This window comes from Oryctolagus cuniculus, chromosome 15 (assembly GCF_051225735.1).
Source record: "Oryctolagus cuniculus isolate XC-2025 breed Fujian yellow rabbit chromosome 15, ASM5122573v1, whole genome shotgun sequence".
In the NCBI taxonomy this organism is placed as follows: Eukaryota; Metazoa; Chordata; class Mammalia; order Lagomorpha; family Leporidae; genus Oryctolagus; species Oryctolagus cuniculus.
The window spans coordinates 5,598,493-5,616,104 of NC_142881.1; the positions used below are offsets into that span (position 1 = coordinate 5,598,493).

Below are 17,612 nucleotides of genomic sequence, written 5' to 3' on the forward strand. Positions count from 1 at the left end.
ACACACACACACACAGCTAACCCTGCCTGGTTCATTCCAATCCACCATCTAAACATTCCAGAAGGAAAGAAAACACTGCCGAAAGTCCCGCATCGGTCAACCTCACGTTGAACGGGAAAGCTAACTCTTTATAGAAGACATTCGGGCTCCTGTGAAATGTTCTGTCTGGCTTTTCAAAACCGAGGACAGCTGAACCAACTCTGGTGCGCACATGGACCTTCGCGAAACACCACTTCCTCCCTGGTGAGCCCACTCCTGGATCGCCAGCTCCCCACCCGAATCCTGGCCCTGACCAAGGAGACAAGCTCTGCCGTCAGCGACTTTCCAGGCAAATCCTCCAGTGCCTTCACGTGGCTGCTAGCCGGCTGCTGCCCAGCTCTCCAGGGCCACAACCTGCGCGTGAAGCAAAGCATAGCCCGGAGGCACGGGTGGCAAAGCCGTGGGCGGGGCGGTGAGAGGAGGAGGGTCTGGTCTGCTACGCTGGACACACACACGGCAGGAAGCACCCGAGAACCCTTCTCTGCTCGGTGCCGAACTCGCCCCTGCGCTGACTCGTGTGTGATTCGCCATCGATCTGCCAGAAACACAAGGCAGCGGGCATTTGCAGCTGACCAGCCGCTTTGGACGGCTCCAGGGGGGACCCTTCTCTCCTGCCGAGGCCGGACCAAGTGCATCCGAGGCACCGGAGGAGAAAGCAGCAGCGCAGAGAGGAACGGGGGCCGCTGCAGGCGGGGCTGAGGATGGGTCTAAGGAGGCTCGGAGGAGCTTTCTGTGGCCCGTAAGCAATTTTATGTTGCTGGCTAATTACAGTAGTGTTTTAAAATCACCTGAAAGGTCAGCTCTCATTTTTGAAATAAGAATAATACGTAGGGCCGGCGCCGCGGCTCACTAGGCTAATCCTCCGCCTTGCGGCACCGGCACACCGGGTTCTAGTCCCGGTCGGGGTGCCAGATTCTGTCCCGGTTGCCCCTCTTCCAGGCCAGCTCTCTGCTGTGGCCAGGAGTGCAGTGGAGGATGGCCCAAGTCCTTGGGCCCTGCACCCCATGGGAGACCAGGATAAGCACCTGGCTCCTGCCATCGGATCAGTGTGGTGTGCCGGCTGCAGCGCGCCAGCCGCGGCAGCCATTGGAGGGTGAACCAACAGCAAAAGGAAGACTTTCTCTCTGTCTCTCTCTCTGTCCACTCTGCCTGTCAAAAAATAAATAATAATAATAATAATAATAATACGTATTCAGTGGGGAAAGAATTCAGGCGCACCAAGCCCAGGTGAGGGCGGAATTCTGGAAGCCGCTTTCCTAGGGGGCAGCAGGTTGGGCTCTGGCACTGAGGCAGGGGCGCGGGGCTCAAGGCACCAGGGGGTGTCCAAAAGCCAAGTGACCCTAGAGGAGAGGAGCACCTTCCTCTGCTTCAGACGCGGGGTACAAGGTCCACTGTCCTATCTTCAGGGAGGGGCGGGGCCCTGGCTCTTGCTGCTCCCTTGCCCACCTGCTGCCTTAGCAAGGAGTTACCTGCTTACCTGGTTTTCTGCCTCGAAGGCACACACAGACCAAGCCCCTGGAACTCAGTCGAGGGTAGGGCCCACGCTGAATGGTTGTGCATTTTCAATACTGAGCATCAAGTCATCTGTCATTCTCTATGGGGCCACCACACTCAAGGAGTCTTGGACTAATGACAGTTGGAGTCCATTCCTCCATGAACCTGAAATGTGGCTAACAGGGCTTGGACTCCTGCTAGGCTCGCCCTGCCACCTGCCCAGTACTTCTGGAAGTTCCAGCTTTCCTGCCGTATTCCAATTACTGACACAGCAAGCCCACCGAGTGTCTTTAGAGGTCTCTGTTACCCGTGGCAGCACCCCGTGCGCTCTGGAGAGAGATCATTTCCGGGAACAGGAAGCCTCTGAGAGCAGTCGTGAACGTGATGGTGATGTTCCAACAGCGTTTTCCACTCACTTTGCACGTGAGAAACAGATGCCTGATGTTTCCTCCTTGACATGTGCCGACAGGTGCTGTGTGCCTGTAATCAAAAGTAAAGGGTCATCCAGAAACCGAGGCATCCGCCTCCACCTCTGGCTCCAGGTTCCCTTCCAGAAGCAACCTCTGTAACGAGGCTTCCAGAAGCAAAGCCCCTGTTCTTGCTCTCTGTGAAGACACTGAAAATGCATGCAGAGGAGAGGAGAGAGACACCCGTCTACCCAGCACCCAGCGGCCACCAGAATGCCACCCACTCTTGATCCGCCTAATGTACGCGGGGTAAATTCAAAGGGCGGTGCGCTGCGTGCTGACCTCTGCCCTGGTTCTCCGGCATCAGTCCTGTGCACGCCTACTTCATTCTCTTCGCTGGCTGCGTAGTTCATGGCAGAGACGTAGCATGACTTGCTTGGCTGCTCCTTGCCAGAGGCCACAGGGAATGTTTCCAATCATTTGCTACCTCTGAGAGGCAGGCTCTTGCCCGAGATGTCTGCGGGATGAGTTCCTGAGCGCACGGGTGCTGCGGAGAGGGCAGCTGCACACGGGAGTCGGACAGATGAGGCAGAGCAGCCGACCAGCCGCTTTGGACGGCTCCAGGGGGGACCCTTCACTCCTCCCGAGGCCGGACAAGTGCATCCGAGGCTCCGGAGGAGAAAGCAGCAGCGCAGAGAGGAACGGGGGCCTCTGGGGTTGTCCGAGGTCCTACTCCCCGACACGGCGAGTTCTGCGTTTTTCTTACCAGCAGGGTACATGAAGAATGGAAGCTTCCTGGATCTCTCTTCCCACGAGTGAGGTAGGACATCCTTCACGGTTTAGGGTTCATTTGCTTTGTGTTTTCATCAGCTGCCTTTCCATCTTTGCCAGTTTTACTGCTGTATTCTAGACAGGCTTGACCACCCAAAGATCAAAAGCATTTTTTTCTGTTTCTTATTTTTTCAAAGGTTTGGTCCATTTTAAAACGAAGGTAGTGATCTGTTCTAGATCAGCACCTAATAATCCTCAATACCATGTATTGTGTTTGTGTACGTACTTATCTCCCTTGGCTTGTTTCATTCGATTTATCTGCTTCCTCAACTCCACCCTCAATGAGGTTTTATAAGTGAATGAGCCCCTGTTGTTCCCTTGGGACCTCAGAAATGTCCCTTGAACTTCCCCTCTGTAAATGTCAGTAATAGTAGCTGTGTCTCACTGGACTTTGTGACAATTCAATGAAGCTATCTAAAATTAGAAAATATGCACATAACAGATCTTCAGAGAAATGAATTTCCTTTATCGACTTGAGTTTTAATTGACATGTAAAAACTCCCTGGGTACCACGTGACGTTCAGATGCATTCTCACTGTGCAAATCCAAGTCAGGGTAAGCATGTCTGTCTCAAACATTCATTTCATGGTGAAAGACTCCGAACTTTTCTTCTCGCTTTTTCTGAAAAGGCAAAACAAAACTTCTCCCATCTAATTGTAACTTAGTACCTGTTAATTAACCGTTCTCCATGGCTTCCCACCTCCTGCTCTCTCCCAGCCTCTCATAACCATGATTGTACTCTCCAAGTCTACTGGATCAGTAGTGCAAGATTCCATGTGAGTGTTGAGACCATGTGGTACTTATCCTTTGTGCCTGGCTTACTTCACTTGATGCAATGAGCTCCAGTTCCAACCATGTTGTTGCAAATGACAGGATTTCATCCTTTCATGGCTAAGTAGTATTCCAATGTGCATATGGACCACATTTTCTTTACCTGTCAGTGGGTGGAGCCCGAGGTTGTTGGCACTGCTCGGCAGCTGTGAGCAGTGCTGCAGGTACTGGAGTGCGGTGGTCTCTTCAGCCGATTGCTTCCACGTCCTTTGGATGGATACCAGGAGTGGGATTGCTGGCTTAGCGGGTACTTCCATTTTTCGAGGAACCTCCCTAACACTCTACAATGGCCGCACTAATTCACATTCCCACCAACAGTGTGCAAGGACTAGGAGTCCTCTGCATCCTCAATACCACGCTGTCACTTGTCCTTTTGGTAATGGCCATTCCAACGGAAGTGAGGAGATACCTCATCGTGGTTTTGGCTGGCGTTTTCCCGATAGTGATGCTGAACGCTCTTTCGTGTAACTATTAGCTATTTGTACGTTTTCCTTTGAAAAGTATCCATTTAGACTTATTGCCCATTTTCAGCCAGATTGTTTTGCTACTGCGTTCCTTCTGTGTTCTGGTTATTCACCCCAAGTCAGATGTATAGTTTGAAAATATTCTGTTCTGTGGGATTCTCTCGTTTCCTTTGCTTTGCAGCACCTCTGCAGTTGATGATGTTTGGTCTATCTTTGCTTTTGTTCCCGGTGCCTTTGGGTCTTGGCCTGAAATTATTCTTGCCTGATCTATTGTTCTGAAGTATTTCCCCTATGAGTTCTTCTGGTAGTTGGATGATAGTTAACTGCCTGTGCTATAGCTCTGATTCCCATGATTTCTTTCAGACGGACAGGCTGGGTGTGGACAGTGAGATGTTTGTGCCGCCCTGGGCCCTGGGCAAGCTCATCCGGGACCTCCATAGTCTCTCTGGCTTTGTCCTGTGATGACGCCCATGTATCCTGCAGGGATGTCTCTGAATGGACACTTCTGCTCCTGTTTGTGTGTGGAAGCCGGTAACAGTGGTGAATTCCTAACGCTCAAGGTTATATTTGGGTTTTAAAATACTTTTAAACCTCTGGGGAAAAAATTACAAGAACATGAGCGGAAATGTGAAGGAATGGGAGAACTCTGCTTAACAGCATTCGTGGGCTTCTCCTCTCTAATACCTGGAAGAAGTTGAAAGGGGAGAGGGGTGAAGTTTGAATTCCTCAAGCGTGAGTAAGCTGGTGTGGAGTCCCTTCTTAGCTCCTCTCACTTTATTCTCTGTGGCGAGTTGGACTTCTCGGGGGAAGCCCACTTGCAGGTTGTGGCGAAGGCAAAAGCACCACCTGAAAGAGAGCGCGGAAACTGCGCGCCTTCCTCGGAGGTCAAAGCATGTGAGCTGGTGCCTTCTGCCGAGGAATGGCCCGATCTGCGGCCTCTGGACAGCGAGGGCGCGTCTCCCTGGCCAGCCCCACCCTCCCAAGGTCATTTTGTCTGTAGCCTGGCGGGAAGTCAGGCTTTTATCCAGGCAACATCTTGGCGTGGAACCTGGTTGATGTGTCCATCCAAAGCGTGCCCCGGCGTGGCAAGAGGGGACAGATGGGGACCCATGCTGTCCCCAAGTCTGAAGTCACGGCTTTCAGTCAGCCTCTCAGCTGTTCGGGCTTTTAGCACTATGGTAACTAGGTTATTCAGCTTCTAAAGCAGAAGACGTGTCTGCGTGTGATTAATGCCTTAACAGGACCACAAGCATAAATTAGGAATGTCCCAGGCAAACCTAAATAAATGGGCAACCTAATTATCTCCTACGTTTCCATGATAAATCCAAATATATTGTGACATACTGTAATATATACCCTGCTTTTTCTCCTTTGCAATAAAAACCTGACGTTATCTTTATTGCCAAGACTAAACGCTTAGTCATACTTTAGCAAAATTAGTATCACTTAGTAATGAATTATTTAATCCCCAAAGACTGTGTTTTATGGTCTGTGCGTTCATTCTTACATTACACACGGACATCTAGCTCATGATTTCCGGCCCCCTTATAGGAAGCGGAGGTTGCCTGGGTTTATGACCCAAGTCTGTCGGTAGGGTTATGGCGCTGTGGGGTGCTGAATTCACCCCGACACTGACCACGGCAGTAAAGCAGCAGCTGACACTCCCCAGTTACTGCAGGCCAGGTGCTCTGCTAAGAACTCTGGTCTCAGCTAAGCCTGTCAGCCCTACAAGGAAGGAACTACCATCATCTCCTTCCTCCCAAAAAGGAAGCCCCTGCTTCCCGAATGGGTAGAAGCACAGCCGTGCCCTTGGGCACATCACACTGGCCCTTATTCTTAGCTAAGGGATTGGTCCTGTTTTTCTATCCCATAGCCCGTTAATGCTGACATCAGCGCACACTAATGTGGAAATGTCCCTTTCTCGGTGGCTTTTTCTCAGCCCCGATTGCCCACTGTTCCCACTTGGCGTGCTTCCCGCACAGCTGTGGTCTGCAGGCCTCCGTGGTGGCTTCCGCGGAGACGTGTCCAGTGGCGGTCTCCCAGCTGAGCTGCAGTTGTTGCCAGGATGCCACTTTAGGGTGATGACTGCTGTGGGAAACCCCACCCTAATGTTTTCCAACCATGTCTGAGCCTTCCTGGAGGTCTGCAGTCCTGGGTCCTGTGATGGTGAGCTGAGTCGCTGTTCTCTCCCCTTTCTGTGCCTCCATGATGGCTCCAAGGCCCAGAGGAGGAGGCACCCTGGCTCCCATGCCCAGACGGGGTCCGAGAGGAGAGCTATAGCCAGTGCTCATTCACTTCCCCCTACTTGTGGGCAACCACGGGAGGTGCCCCGTGAAAACAAGGGGCCTCTAGTTTAGGTGAAACCTCTCTTTGTTGTATTTCTCACTGTAAGATTCGGGGCATGAAGGAACGCAGCTGTTAAGTGTTGTCTGAGTCGGGAACTTCCTAGGCGTTTTTATCGGCCCCTCCCAACAATGCGTGAGATGGATCTTTCTTCTTCCCCTTTTTCCAGAGGAATCTGGGGGTCCGAGAAGTCAGGTGACATCTACAAGTCCCAAAGCACTGGTCTTTGGATAAATCCCGGAGTAGCGTACCCCTAGTCTCATGTTCTGCTACCTTCTCTGGCTTCGGGTCAAAGAGCACCCCACCCTTAGCTTCTTTATGTTGGGTTCGGATTTGTCCTTTGAGTGACTGTGTTGAACTTTGAACTAATCTGCACACTTTGGTGGAGAGCTTCAGGGCACCTCACTGAGCAGTCTAGACCCATCTTTGCTTTACTGACCCTGCGTGGATGGAGAGCGGATGGTCATCCTGTCTAATCCACTCAGTTGAACGAGTCCTGGTACGCGGTTCTGGCAAAATGGAAGAGGTGGGTCTGATGCGCACGGAGATTTCCACCAGTGTCTCCTGGTTGGAGAAGTCTGAAGGCACAGGAGAGTCTGCAGCCCTCCCTGGGGAGCACTGGCAGAGGAACCCCCACCTCACTGTACTCGCAAGGCTGGGAACAGCCTGGGAGCTGAAGGCCCTCGCGCCCACGTTTGTAGCTATAGCTAAAACTGGTAGATGTTACAGGTTTGGGCAAGAAGGTTAACCAAGGTCAGCTCCCCGCCTCCCTGTGTGGCGAGGGGAGTGTGCCATCTGGTTCTGCAGCCCCAGCTTCTCAGGGCCCTGACAGTCCCCAAGGTCACGGTCTCGTCACAGAGCAGTGCTCAGTCCAGGCACATCTGTGTGTTGCAGGGAACTTGGAAGCCAAGCCCTCCTCAGAAGCCCCTGCCTGCAGACCCTTTGAACAGGATGGCCCGGCACTCCAGCGCCTCAGCGAGGGCCCTGGCACAGCAGGGGTCCATGCCCCGCCAAGCACCCGTCAGGTTGGTGTGTGGGTGTCTCGCACTTTTGGGGGACAGCGAATTAACCCGAGCCAGGACACGGGCATGGTGGTCTCCTCCATGCTCCTCTGCACTCCCCACGCTGGGCGCAATCCACAGTAGAACTGAAGAAACCAGGAAGCAGTCAACGTGAGCCTCCTATCACAGGCTCACGGGTGGCTCTTGGCCATGGCCCGAATGCACCTGAGAGATCAAGACGAAGTAGAACCAGGTAGTCCATTCCGGAGGGCCACGGCAATGGGAAGGGGCCCAGGCACATCTCCCAAAGTGGAAGGCTGGACATCCACCTGCAGAACCTTCACCCCCACCTTGGCTGAGCTTGCCAGGCCCTGGGGTCCCAAGACCTAAGGCAGGGTTGGAGGACACAGATGAGACAAGGGAGGTACGCAAAGGTGAGGAAGCTGCCAGGCAGCAGGTAAGCTGGCCTGACGAGGGGCTTCCCCACACAGTTGACAGAAGCAATTGTGGCTCAATGTCACGCGTTCCCAGAGTGGTAGCTTAAGTGGAGCGGTTCACTCAGCGGCATGCTGGAGCCAGCTACACTGGTTGGCAAGAGCTATTAAATTTCTAGGAATTTTGCAAACTGGTTATTAAACCTAGCCAATATTAAGGATTAAACTTAGACTAATACAAATTAAAGCAAAGTTAATGAATGCTCAAAACTTATCACTTCCAGTAATATTTTTAAAGATTTGAGAGAGAAAGAGGTCTCCCATCTGCTGGTTCACTCCTCAGATGGCCACAACGGCTAGAGCTGGGCAAATCCAAAGCCAGGAGCCTCTTCCGGTCTCCCACGTGGGTGCAGAGGCCCAAGCAGTTGGACCACCTTCCATTGCTTTCCCAGGCCATTAGCAGGGCCCTGGGTCAGAAGTGGAGCAGCTGGGACATGACCTGGTACCCATATGGGAGGCGGTGGCTCAACCCATTACACCACAGCACTGGGCCCCCTCCATGGTAGCTCTTGGGAAGAACGTTTGGGATGCAGGAGAAAGAGCTGCCTACCACATCTGAGAGGGGAAGCTGGCCAAAGGGTCAGGACAATGGTTCCATTCCTGACTGTCTAAGTACAGAGAAGCTGCACCGCATTCCAATTATTTCATTGTGGCTTCCATGTGGACCTGAAAGTTGCTGTGTTCTATTTGAGGAAAAACACTACACGGGCATGATGAGGGGCAGTCCCCCTTTTTCAAATGCCCTTAAGCAAATCTTAGCTCTGCTGGCTGCTGACACCAGCGCGAGCCGATTCTGGTCTCATCCTGCAAATTCGTTTTCGAGGGATCCTGTGTGCCCAGTTTTGTTTGTTCTCTAGAGCCCGGCGCCCCAGTCCAGTAGCTGCGAGGTGCACTCTGGATGGGAAAAGCTAAGCTTTGCTGGGTCTCAGATTCTGAAGACCATAGTAACCCCAAAAATGGCTATTATATATGTAGTTTGCATTGATGACAGGTAAAAATAATACTTAAGATATAAAGGAAATTTGTTAGTAAAATTCTTTTTTGGCATGGCTGCTGGAAAAGTTAGACAGTGTTGTCCTGGGGTCTCTCGGGGTGAGAAGTCTGGCCTTGGACAGGGCTTCTCCGGCAGGAGTTAGTCATAAGCCATGGGGGGATCTTGCAGCCCTGGCAAGAGCGTGGTTCACAGGCCCCAGTGTGAGAGGCAGTGGGAGCTGACCCGGAAGCCACAGAAGTCGTTCTCCTCGGCCTCTGACCGCAGTTTTGTTCTCTCTCTCGATTTGCTCTGAATTCAGACCTGCTCCTAAATGTCCACACCAAGTGCCCAGAACCCACACCACCTACGTTAAGTGAGAAGCAAGCCGCCGCAACAGTGAAGACAGAAGTTTGCACTATCTTCCAGCTCCAGTTGGAGTTGTTTTTATACCAACCCTTAGGAATTCGATGTTTAAAACACCAGTATCTTAAGAACTTTGAGCTACTGCCGTCGGTGCTGTGCTGTGCCTTGGTGCTCTGTCTACTGGCTCAGGTACTTGTAAGTTATTAATTTATGTGGAGAGTTTATTACAGTGCAGTGCGCTGTAGTAAGCATTTTTACCATCACTGAGTTTTCCGTGGAAGGAAGGCTTGATGTGCTTTTAATATTTTAGTGAACTTGAAATATCTTGCTTGCTGGAATTCTGGACCGGAAGTTTACGCTCTGACCAAGGTGCTATTGGAAAGCAGTTCCCCACACTGACCCGTGGTTATGGTGCCTGAACAGCCCAACAGACCCTAAGTGGACCCTCGCGTGATTTTCTGGAATCTCTATCTTGGGCCAGAGCTGGGAAGGCTTCAGGTCCAGGCTGTGCTAAACTTTCAGGGAGACCCTAGGGTCCCTGCTCAGCTGACAGGCAAGCCGCCCAGGGGCTGTGCCTTAAGGCTGGGGGCCAGCAGGGAAGCTTCTGGCTTCTGGTCAGGAAACTTTGGAGAGAACATGGGCTGCAGACAGAAGTCTTAAGATGTGGCCACATGAGGATAGGCAGTGGAACAGTAGGGCAGTCCGAACCTTGACCTTGAGCTGACCAGCCCTGAGCACATTTTGGCGAACAGGCAGAGATAAGCCAAACCATGGGCAGTTGCACAGATCTTAGTAGGAACACCACACATCTCTTTCTGTGGTGTTGCTGCACAGCGTGCCGGCATCAGCACGGGGTATAGAATAGGAAGGTGGTGGTGCTGGAACACCAGCCCCTGCCCAGCTCTGTGACACCTCCACCTCCTTGCGCTGTTGGGCGCTAAGCAGATCTCCGTGTTGTCTGCTCAGCTGCAGCCCTGCTGAGATGATCCTGTAGGCATGGGACCACAAGTATATTAGGTGTGAACCAGTGCCCAGATATAGTCAGTCTGGCAGGTAAAGTCTCCTTTCAAAACATGGTTCACCTTATGAAAAATCAGCTAGGATCACTGTGCCTGCAGGAAGTGTAACCACCTACACGCCCTGGTCTCTAGTGCGGCCCGTGTCTGCTCTCCCAGTCGGGACGCTGAACACGGAGCCGTGAGTCACTGTTCAGTGCTCTGGGGAGCATCCTGTGTTCCCCGCGTGGCCGCAGGAAGCTTAGCATAGAACCTGAATCCACCCCGGAGCCCCTCACAGCCTACGTGTTGAGCATCAAAGATTGTGGTAAGAAAAGTACATTTTTCTAATCCTAAATATTCATGAAACGCAGGCTTGGGCGGCAGCCCCCTCCATCTTTACTCTTCAAATGTCTGGCTCGGGCACCATTTTCACAAGATCTCGAAGACGCTTGAATCCAATCGCATGCAAAAACATAACACTTAGATAAGTAGCTTTCACATTAGAAGGCAATTGACAACAGCTCCATAATTCACTCTGAGTGTTTTATGATAAAGCCTTCTTTTGGGGTCATTTCAATGGTTTTCCTATGCCTTGAAGCAGAAAGAAAAGTACGTACCGAGAATCCTGGTTTACCTTCCAGAAAACAAAACATTGACCTTTCCCGTGTTCTCCACTGTACGTAGGCAACGTTGTGTTCATGACCTTGGATAAACCAGACGCATGCATGTCACAAACACAAGAGGAAACCCAACTCTCAGAGCATGCGTCTGTTCGTTATACAGTTACTTTCTGAAAAAATGTAAAGTTACATCAGAAGACTCTACTACTGCTGAGATACACGCAGAATTACTGTAACTGACCCTACACTTGGTGACTATGTTTAGGCCAAAGATGTGCTGGTGAAAGGTTTACAGAACGTTATGGTGCAAGTGTGGCACTGTAGCCCCTCCCATGGCAAGTACAAGGATACGGACCCGCCTTCCTTGCCTGGTTCTCCCTTGGCTGATACCAAAGGAGCTAAAACTGTGACCTCAAGCCCTGGTGGCATGGCCACACGGGGGCTGCAGCACGTTTTTCCTCTGCAGTACTTCACTGCTTTGTAGAGCCACGCCCTTTACTTCCACCTGGAGACAAACTCAGACCTAATGCTCACACCCCGTACAATTCACGGGAGGCAGTGGTAAAGGAGCCCTTCCAAGATGCAGTGTTTATCAGTGAGGCCTATTTAGCAATAGCTCCCATTTTAACGTAACGAACCAGGTTGCTGGGCGTTTTGAATGATTCCTCTCCCTAACTTCTTCACAAATGATGGAAATAAAAGTCAACACTCAGATTTCTAGAGTTGTACAGGCCTAAGAAATAAGGCGAGTTTGGGTTTCACATGCCACCCCTGGGAAAGCTCACACGCCTGACAAAGAGTGGGCCCAGAGCCACTTTTCTTCCTACGTCTCGTTACAGTTGTAGCCCCGTGATCCCCCCTTCCAGGGAAGCCCTGGCTCATCGGCCAGGCATTCCGTTTCAAAGTTTATCTCCTGCAGTCTCTTAACAGTTTGTTTTCCTGACACATGCAGTCAGATGCGTAGCCACCAAGAGAAACAATGCATAACATTTTCCATTGTCAAAAATGTGCGTGGGGAGGTTACACTTCCCAGTGTGAATTTTTCCAGCTTCCACATATGGGATGACATCACAGAAACCACAAAAGCAACAAATTAAACCGCATGAGAATAAATACCCCGACTAGTCTCAGAGGGGACATTTTTATGCCTTCTTGACTTCGCTAGGAATTCTCAGGCTAAAACTTCTAAGCCACTGCTCTCTGGCAAGTCAATAGAACACATCAGTGTCTCCTCCAAGAGGAAAACTGCCAAGACTTGGGTCTGTGTCAGAATATTCTTAGGAGCCCGCAATTGCCCATGGTGCTAAACAGAGCCTGTTCTGTGCCCACGGGAGTGCCTGAGCGTCCCTCTGTTCCTTAACTCGTGTTTACCAAGCACTCTGAGCCATGGAGACCGGACCACCTAGAGGCCTCAGCTCCCGAGCGGGGAGGCGGGTCTCTCCAGCGCACCTTGACCTGGTGCAGTGTTCCCACAGGAGGCGCATTTAATCGTCAGACTCCACTAGGGAGAGCACTCCCAGGAGCAGGAGGCCCAGGGCACGCGTGGCCTGCTCTCGGCAGCCTCAGGCACACACAAGCAACGCACGTGCAAGTTCCACCCGGCCTTCCAGAAGCTTCCCAACACCGACGCAAGCCAGAAGTGTGACCCTCAGGCTGGGGGGGGGGGGGGAGACCACAGGTACCATCTCTCCTCCTCCGTCTACTGCCACCGCTACTGCCCAGGACTCATCGGCACACCTAGACCCACCTTTCTGCCTTTCCCTGTGTCTCAGAGACAGTTCCCTTCTGGACAAGATCTGATGCTACGTCTCTTCAGTCTCCAAAGGTCAAACCTCTACTTTTGTCACTACTCCAGGTCAGCCAGAGCAGGTTCCGCTGCAGCGTGTGGCTGCCCCAAGGCCCACCAAGCTAGGTCCAGCAGCAGAGTTCCCCCACAGGCACATGACCTCCCACTCTGTGCCTTGTTCCAGTTAGAAGCGGGGGTCGGCTATGGAAACAAGCTTCGCTGTGATTGTCCAGGTCGCTAGAATCATTCTGAAGTCCCCTCTCGGCATCCAGTGCCTTTAAAACTATTTGGAAACTCTTGACAGTAAAACAAGGACCATGATAAGAAAACTATGCAAGTCCCGTGCAGGGAACGTTTCCATGCAGTGAGAATGTGTCATTCCCCACCCCCCATTTTGTAGAGAAAACCCCTCTTTACTTTTGGGACCATAATGACAGTTTTTAGTCCAGCCACTGCAAGCTTGTTTCATAGGAGAAAGACTAGGAAAAGACAGACTGCGTAAGGAGTCATTGCAATAGTTCAGGAAGGGATAGTGACGATTTAGCACACCCTTAAAGTAATTCTCAATTTAAAGTCATTTGGCAACTCCAGGTTGAAGGCCCTGTAACTCGGCTGTCAAAGGACATCCTATGTCCCCTGTAAGCATCCTATGAAGCTTCAGTCTTTAATTTAGCACATTTTAAATCCAAAGGAATGATTGTTTCATTAAAAAAAATGTTCAATTATGGTTTATGCTGATGGCTATGAGTAGACACCTCAATAGAGCAACGATGGGGAAAACAAATCAGACAAAAAAATCAAAACCTTTTGGGATTCCAGGTCAAGCAGTGGCAGAGCCAACAGTTCTGCACCTTCTATCAGGCCACACTGGTAGATGATGGGAAGGCTGTTTCCATGTGTGTGGCCACTGTCACTGTAACTTTAAAACTTGGCTCCAGGCTGTTTAGCACCGTACAGATTAAAGGTACAGCTACATCAGCTAGCACAGTCATTTTATAGTGCTTCCTTCATGTATCATGCTTTGGTTTGCTAATTTTTCCCACATACCTTTTTGTGTTACAGTCTCTCAATTTTGTACACATTTCTCATATTGGGATCTACAGGTAAACACGACCTGCTATTTCAGTATAAAAAAGACATTGTTAAGAATATTGTATCCAATAAATGGTAAACAGGTAAACACAAAGACAAGTCTCATTTGTTACTGAGTGTGTTACCTGCTTCTGTGTCTCCTTTTTCTATCTGTAGTCTCACATTCACAAATGGGTGCATAAATTGTGCAGTAGTGCACAACAAGCTAAGTAAGAGTGGTCACTGTCAAGCGAGGATAAGGGCATTCTACCCATCTGCAGACACAGGCAGACGGGATGACCACCATGGGGTGGGGCGCCCGGGACAACTGGATACTTTTTTGAGCAAGGTTTAGACAGTAACTCGAAGTAATTTTTTAAACCTCACCTTACTTATGAGAGAAACTGAAAAAGAAAGGAAGTGGTGGTCGATGAGTTTATATCGGATGTACCTAGAATAAAAGTATAAGCATGACAGATCCCTCGTTATGTTTTCAAAATAGCATCCAATTTTATAAAGAATGAACTGTAGAAAATACAAAGTGAAAACATATACACAATAAGAATGAAGGGGTCTTGATTCCTGCAAGTCGCCACATACCACCAAACAGACACACAAATGAGGACACGGGAGATGTCAGACAGCCGGTGCAGTGGGCCAGACTGACACCTATACCGATACTCCAAGTGGGCAAATCTGCCCTCGTTCCAAATGTGCTGGGGCAGGGGTAGAGGAAAAATTCTCAAAGAAGAGTTAGTTCCCTAGAAATATAATTAATTCTTTACTCAAACGTGAATTACAGGCTATCTAGAAAAACAGCAATGAAAACAACATCACAAATGCTAGGACAGCCAGCACCATGTTCACTTGGTTAATCCTCCGCCTGCGGCACCAGCATCCCATATGGGCACCGGGTTCTAGTCCCAGCTGCTCCTCTTCCAGGCCAGCTCTGTGCTGTGGCCCGGGAGGGCAGTGGAGGATGGCCCAGGTGCTTGGGCCCTGCACCCGCATGGGAGACCAGGAAGAAGCACCTGGCTCCTGGCTTCGGATCGGTGCAGCACCAGCTGTGGCAGCCATTTGTGGAGTGAACCAACGGAAGGAAGATCCTTCTGTCTCTCTCTATAACTCTACCTATCAAATGAATAAAAATAAAAATGCTAGGACAGCTTTTTTCAATCCCATGAATCATAAGAACTCACCTGTGGTGCCTGCTGGCCTCCAGTGCTCAGGTGCCGATGCTGTGGCACAGCAGGTTAAGCCGCTGCATGCAATGCCGGCAGCCCGTACCAGAGAGCTCGTTTGAATCCTTTGAAGCCCCCACCTCTGACCCAGCTCCCTGCCAACGCACCTGGGAAAACAGCAGAAGACGGCTCAAGTGCTTGGGCCCTGCCAGCCATGTGGCTTTGGCTTGGCCCTACACCGGCTTTTGTAGCCACTGGGGGAATGAACCAGCAGATAGACGATCTATCACTCTTTAATAAGTAAATCTTTAAACAAACACACACACACACACATACACACTGCTTGCGTCCTTTCCCTCTTTCCATGGGGATTCCAGTTTACAGGGTGTCAGATGAGGCCAGGAACATTTTTTTTTAACTTTTATTTAATAAATAAAAATTTCCAAAGTACAGCTGATGGATTACAGTGGCTTCCCCTCCCCCCATAACTTCCCTCCCACCTGCAACCCTCCCATCTCCCACTCCCTCTCCCGTCACATTCTTCATCAAGATTCATTTTCAATTACCTTTATAAACAGAAGATCAATTTAGTATATACTAAGTAAAGATTTCAACAGTTTGCACCCACACAGAAACACAAAGTGTAAAGTAGTGTTTGAGTACTAGTTATACCATTAATTCACATAGTACAACACATTAAGGACAGAGATCCTACATGGGGAGTAGGTGCACAGTGACTCCCGTTGTTGATTTAACAACTGACACTCTTATTTATGGCGTCAGTAATCACCCTAGGCTCTTGTCATGGGTTGCCAAGGCTATGGAAGCCTTTTGAGTTCGCCAACTCTGATCTTATTTGACTATTTCCATAGTCAAAGTGGAAGTTCTCTCCTCCCTTCAGAAAAAGGTACCTCCTTCTTTGAGAGACCAAGAACTTTCTAGCTAGCAAAGACCTCCAGTTGAGTCTTTTCCTCAGGAAAGTGGAGGAGAAATATTTCGATGGTAATATAACTAAGGGAGCAATGAGGGGAAAATATATATCCCTAAATATCAATGAACAAAACAGATAAAAATGAGTGAACTTAAGTGTATAACATTAAAAAGTCAAAGAACGAGGGGCAGGTGTTTGCCATGGGGGTTAAGCTGCTGCCTGGGATGCCCGCCTCCCTGTTGGAGTCCCTGGGTTCAAGTCCTGGCCCCTCTCTGCATTCCAGCTTTCTGCTAATGTGCGCCCTGGTAAGTATGAGGTGATGGCTCAGGTACCGGAGTCCCTACCTCAACATGGGAGACCTAGATGGAGTATAGTCTGACCCTGTCCAAGCTGGAGAGTGAACCAGAATATAGGCTTTCTCTCTCTCTTCCATCTCTCTCAAATCAATTTAAAAAAAAAAAAGTTAAAACCAGAAGAAGTGCATCTGTGTACATAAAATTCTAGGGTTAGCACTGTGGTGCAGCAGGTGAGGCTGCTGCTCACCACACCAGAGTGCCCGTTCAAGTCCCAGCTGCTCTGCTTAGATCCAGCTTCCTGCCGATGCACCTGGGAAGGAGCAGACAGCCAAATCCTCGGACCCACGTTGCCCATGTGGTAGACCCAGATGGAGCTCCCGGCTCCTGGCTCCAGCTTGCCCAGCCCTGTCTGCTTTGGTCATTTGGAGAATGAATTGGTGGATGGACGTGCTTGCTCACTCTGTCATGCTGCCTTCCAAATAAATAAATCTTTAAAAAGAAATAAAAAGTATGAGCTAATCAGAGAAAATAGAATTAATAAAAATGTGAGTAGCTCTTAGTGAAAATTAAAACAGGATATAAACCACCTTGTAAACTCAGTAAGCAAAAAGAAAAGAGCAAATATGCATAGCACGTGAGCGTATGTATGAGTTCGAAAAGTTCATGGAAGAAATGGAATTAAAATATCTAAACCTTGTTCATCTAAAAGCTCTGTCCAGTGTGAAATACTTTTCCAGGCGATGATACCAGAACTTCCGTTTTCATTCCTGAAGCGCAGAGGGTGCTGGGAGTGTACTCGCGTCAGTGGAACCTTCTCTACATCATCATCTGAAGAGGAGAATGTCACGAAGTGTGTGCCCCACGCAGACGCTTCTCACAGCAAAGGGAACAGGAGAGTGGACAGAACACAAGCAGGCTTAGGTATCTGCAAACTCTTCACCTGACACAAAGGAGCACTCAGAATATGTAAACACACAAAAAACCTGATTGAGAGATGAGCAGAGGATCCAACACGCACATCTCAAGGAAAGACGTGCAAGCGGCCAGCAGTACCTGGAAAAGTGCTCGGTACCGCAGCTGTCAGGGAAATGCAAATCAAATCCACAACAGGTGTCCTGTCACTCTAAAATGGCTATTACTGAAGACACACAAAGGCTGGTGAGGACGCAGAGAAAGGGGAGCTCACAGAGGAGACTGAAGACCCACCAGCGCGAACAAGACGGAGTTTCTTCCGAATCTAAAAGCAGGTCTGCTGTATGACCCGGTTATTCCACTTCTGGGAATCTATCCAAGGGAAGTGAAGTCAGCATGAGAGTTACCCGCATGCCAGTGTCCGCTCCAGCACTGTTCACAGTCACCAAGAAAAACAATCAACCCTGGTGTCCATCAGCAAGTCGATAGGTGCAGAAAATTTTACGTACACAGTGAAATAATACTCAGCCACCAAAAAGAATGAAACCCTGACGTTTGCAGCAAGATACTTGTACTG

General features: G+C 50.0%; 1 protein-coding gene across 1 annotated transcript in view; it reads left to right on the top strand.

The window, feature by feature from the left end:
- ADAM12 (ADAM metallopeptidase domain 12) overlaps positions 1-13,830 on the top strand; it is a 319,692-nt gene extending 305,862 nt beyond the window's left edge. The window contains exons 22-23 of the mRNA XM_008274835.5: positions 7,304-7,434; positions 9,197-13,830. Coding sequence (XP_008273057.3) covers positions 7,304-7,434; positions 9,197-9,254 — 189 coding nt within the window. The 3' untranslated portion in view covers positions 9,255-13,830. The remainder of the gene's footprint in view (positions 1-7,303; positions 7,435-9,196) is intronic.
- The last annotated feature ends 3,782 nt before the right edge of the window (positions 13,831-17,612 follow it).